General features: G+C 38.9%; 1 protein-coding gene across 1 annotated transcript; it reads left to right on the top strand.

The window, feature by feature from the left end:
* The first annotated feature begins 1313 nt into the window (after window positions 1–1313).
* LOC145267156 (histone H3.1-like) lies at window positions 1314–2193 on the top strand. The gene is made up of 2 exons (XM_080123203.1): window positions 1314–1498; window positions 1944–2193. Exons 1-2 carry the CDS (start codon window positions 1314–1316, stop codon window positions 2191–2193), a joined length of 435 nt encoding a protein of 144 aa, XP_079979329.1.
* The last annotated feature ends 1086 nt before the right edge of the window (window positions 2194–3279 follow it).

The raw sequence follows: 3279 nt of genomic DNA, 5'->3' as shown, positions 1-3279 counted from the left end.
GTGGGGGAGCAAATAAATACCGCCGGCCTCCCTCGCTGGGGCACCTTTGTGGCCTTCGGGCCAAGATCAAAGTGTAGTATCTCTCCGGCAGATGCTGCAAGCAAAGACCATTGCCCTTGTGGCAATCTTCTGGTCCATGTAGGGGCAACCCTACTTGGGCCAGCTGGAAAATCACTATCCAGCTCCCATTTCCCACCTCTGGGGAGCTGGTCCCCTTTTCCCTCCCCCCCCCTTCACTTCTCACATTAAAAATCGTCCTTGTGTATAATTTGCTCAGTGGGGAAGCAAATAAATACAGCTCACCTTCCCCGTTTGGGAGAACCTTTGTGGCCTTCGGGCCAAGATCAAAGTGTAGTATCTGCCGGAACAGATACTGCAAGCAAAGACTCTCTGTGGGGGCGACCCAACATATAAGACCTTGGTCAATGTAGGGACAACCCTTCATACCAATTGTCACTATCCAGCTCCCCTACTCCCCAGGGAGTTGGTCCCCATTTCCCCTTCACTCCTCGCATTAAAAATCGGCCTTGTGCCTAATTTGCTCGGTGGGGGAGCAAATAAATACCGCCCACCTTCTTTGCAGCAGCCTTCGCAATGTCCTTAATGTAATTGTTCCGATTCATATTGCATGTAAATGTTAGGCTGGGGAATTTGAAAGAAGAATTCTTGGGTAGGATGTTATTAGTCATGGACATTGGTGGTTGGAAATGTTTCTTGGGATTGTTAAAGGAAAGCAGGTTAGTCTTAGTAGCATTTAATGCTGCCATCCAGTTACGGTCTCATTCTTCTCACAAAGGCCATACATACAGCAAAACCTGAAATATGTACAATGAGGGAAAAAATGTTTGTATAAGAATCCTCTACTAGGGATTGTGGTAGATAAGCGGTTTTGCCAGTCGAAAAAAAAAAGAATCTAACTCTATTCAAACTCTTCGAAAATGGATCTACATCTGAGAAAACAGCAAATATGTCACCTAATTACGTCAGGAATGAGAATCCTAAAACAAAACGGTAAAAGCGGAGGAAGAGGCAGAAATAAAATGGGGGTTTTAGAACTCCATACACGTGTGAATATATTAATGGTAAATTACAAATGGCTGATGTGCTTCAACTTAGAAATATAATAGACCAATCATAATTGTTTAAAGTTAGTTGTTTCATTCAACTGGCGATCGTCATAACTAACCAATCAAACACTAGGTATACATTAGAAAGCAAGAACATTTTGTATAAAAACTTACGTTCTTTACCCGTTGTTCCATCAAGTTTTGTTTTTTTGTTTTATTTCCTGGTTTCTCGTATCATTTATAATTATGGCTCGTACCAAGCAAGGTGCCCGAATATCCAGAGGAGGAAAAGCCCCCAGGAACCAAGTGTCTCCTGTGGCTATCCGTAAAAGCGCCGCAGCAACTAAAGAAGTAATAAAACCACATCGTTACATGCCGGAAACCGTCGCCCTTCGTGAAATCCGTCGTAACCAAAAATCGGTACTTGTACAGTTTAATCAAGACATTAAAAAAATGAAAATATCGAAAAAAGGTTATATTGTACGTATCCGTTATGGAAATTCACTTAATTTGATCGAGTAGTTTTGTTGTTTTTTTTTTACAGCGGAAAAATATGTTTTTATGACAGCACGTTGAAGGCAGCATCTTGGAATTTTTAATTTTATTTGGATTTTAGAAACGCCACGGGAAGATAACTCCATGTAAAGCGCCGACACTCCCTCCCCATCTTTAATACTAGCTTTTCTTCCTAAAAATCGAACCTTTTGCTCGGTATCATAACAAATTGTTTTTTTCGCTATAAAACAAAAACTACTTGATGAAATTAAGTGACATTTTTTTTTTAGAACTTCATTCCAAAACGGATACGTACAATATAACCTTTTTTTTTTTTTTCGATATTTTCAATTTTTTAATGTCTTGATTAAACTGTACAAGTACCCCAAAATCTACGGAACTTCTCATCAGGAAGCAGCCATTCCAACGTTTGATCTGTGAGGTCGCTCAAGACTTCAGGGCGGATCTTCGCTTTCAAAGTACTGCCGTACAGGCCCTTCAAGAAACCTGTGAGGCTTATTTGGTTGGTCTTTTCGAAGACACTAACTTGTGCGCTATTCATACTAAACGTGTTACCATTATGCCGAAGGATATTCGACTAGCTATCAGAATCCGAGGAGAAACCCCTTAATGGTTTTCTTTGTATTTGCCCCCCCCCTCCACCCGCCCGTTATCCTCTTAAACGTTGGTATACGATTAGGCTGTATTTCTGTGTGTATTATTTTATCCACACCAATATTCAGTGAACTTTATTTTAATTTTTAGATTTAATCTGAACACATTGGCTGATATTGAAATTTCAAGATGTTCGACCTTTCTCCTGTCTGCCATTGTCTAAAACGCTTTTTCATTAAGACCAGTTTTAAATTGTATTTTTAACTCTTAATTATCCAAGGGTTAATGAAATCTCGAATCCGGGGTTGTTGTCGTAAATTTCCGAAACAATTGCCCATCTGAGTATCACTTTTTTCATATTTGACTTTCTTTTTTTTTTTTATTCTCACGGCTTTAAAATCGCAAATGGTTCTGAATATTCTGGGAAAATGTGATTTATTTTAATTCCTCTCTCTTACTGTTTTATGCATGTATCCCAACTTTTTTTGTTTTTTAATTGCAAAAGTTTTCGTATTAGGCGTCATTAGTCATCTCTTCTGAGCCGGATAAACTTGCGATTGGGGACCACTTGTGGAGTTAAGTTTCCTTAGAAACTTTCAGCTTCGAGTGATACTGACTATCCATCTGGCCTGCATGTCACTCCATGACGGTGCCGACCTACAAATGTTTTCTTTATCGTTTGCATGTGGATCGGACTTTACGATTTTCTAGAAGGAAAGTGGCTTTAACTAGTTTCTACGTGGAAACTATATTTTTATAAAATTGAGTATGAAATTTCCAAAATGCAAGTCGCGATGTACATATTGGACACCATATTCCAATATTTTTTTCAATAACACCTTTCGTGACAACTTCGTACGCTATAAAAAAGGAAATAATCTGTTTTAAAGACGTAACTTTAAAAAAGCACTTGTAAGTTTTTTTGTTTGTTTGTTTTTTTTACATGGAGGTCACAACTTATCAAGGCCCAGAAGCCACACAAGGATACGGGTTATTGTGTGTACAGTAATCAGTGGGATAGTATCGTAGTGATAGTTAGTATTGGAGAATTTATAAAGTGTCATTACTTTAGGGGTCGGTTCATCGGGAATTTGTTTGTGTT

The sequence above is a fragment of the Euprymna scolopes genome, chromosome 42 (assembly GCF_053919585.1).
Source record: "Euprymna scolopes isolate OS-2025 chromosome 42, ASM5391958v1, whole genome shotgun sequence".
NCBI lineage: Eukaryota > Metazoa > Mollusca > Cephalopoda > Sepiida > Sepiolidae > Euprymna > Euprymna scolopes.
The sequence above is the reverse complement of the archived record's forward strand: the minus strand, read 5'-3'. Positions and strand labels throughout refer to the sequence as shown.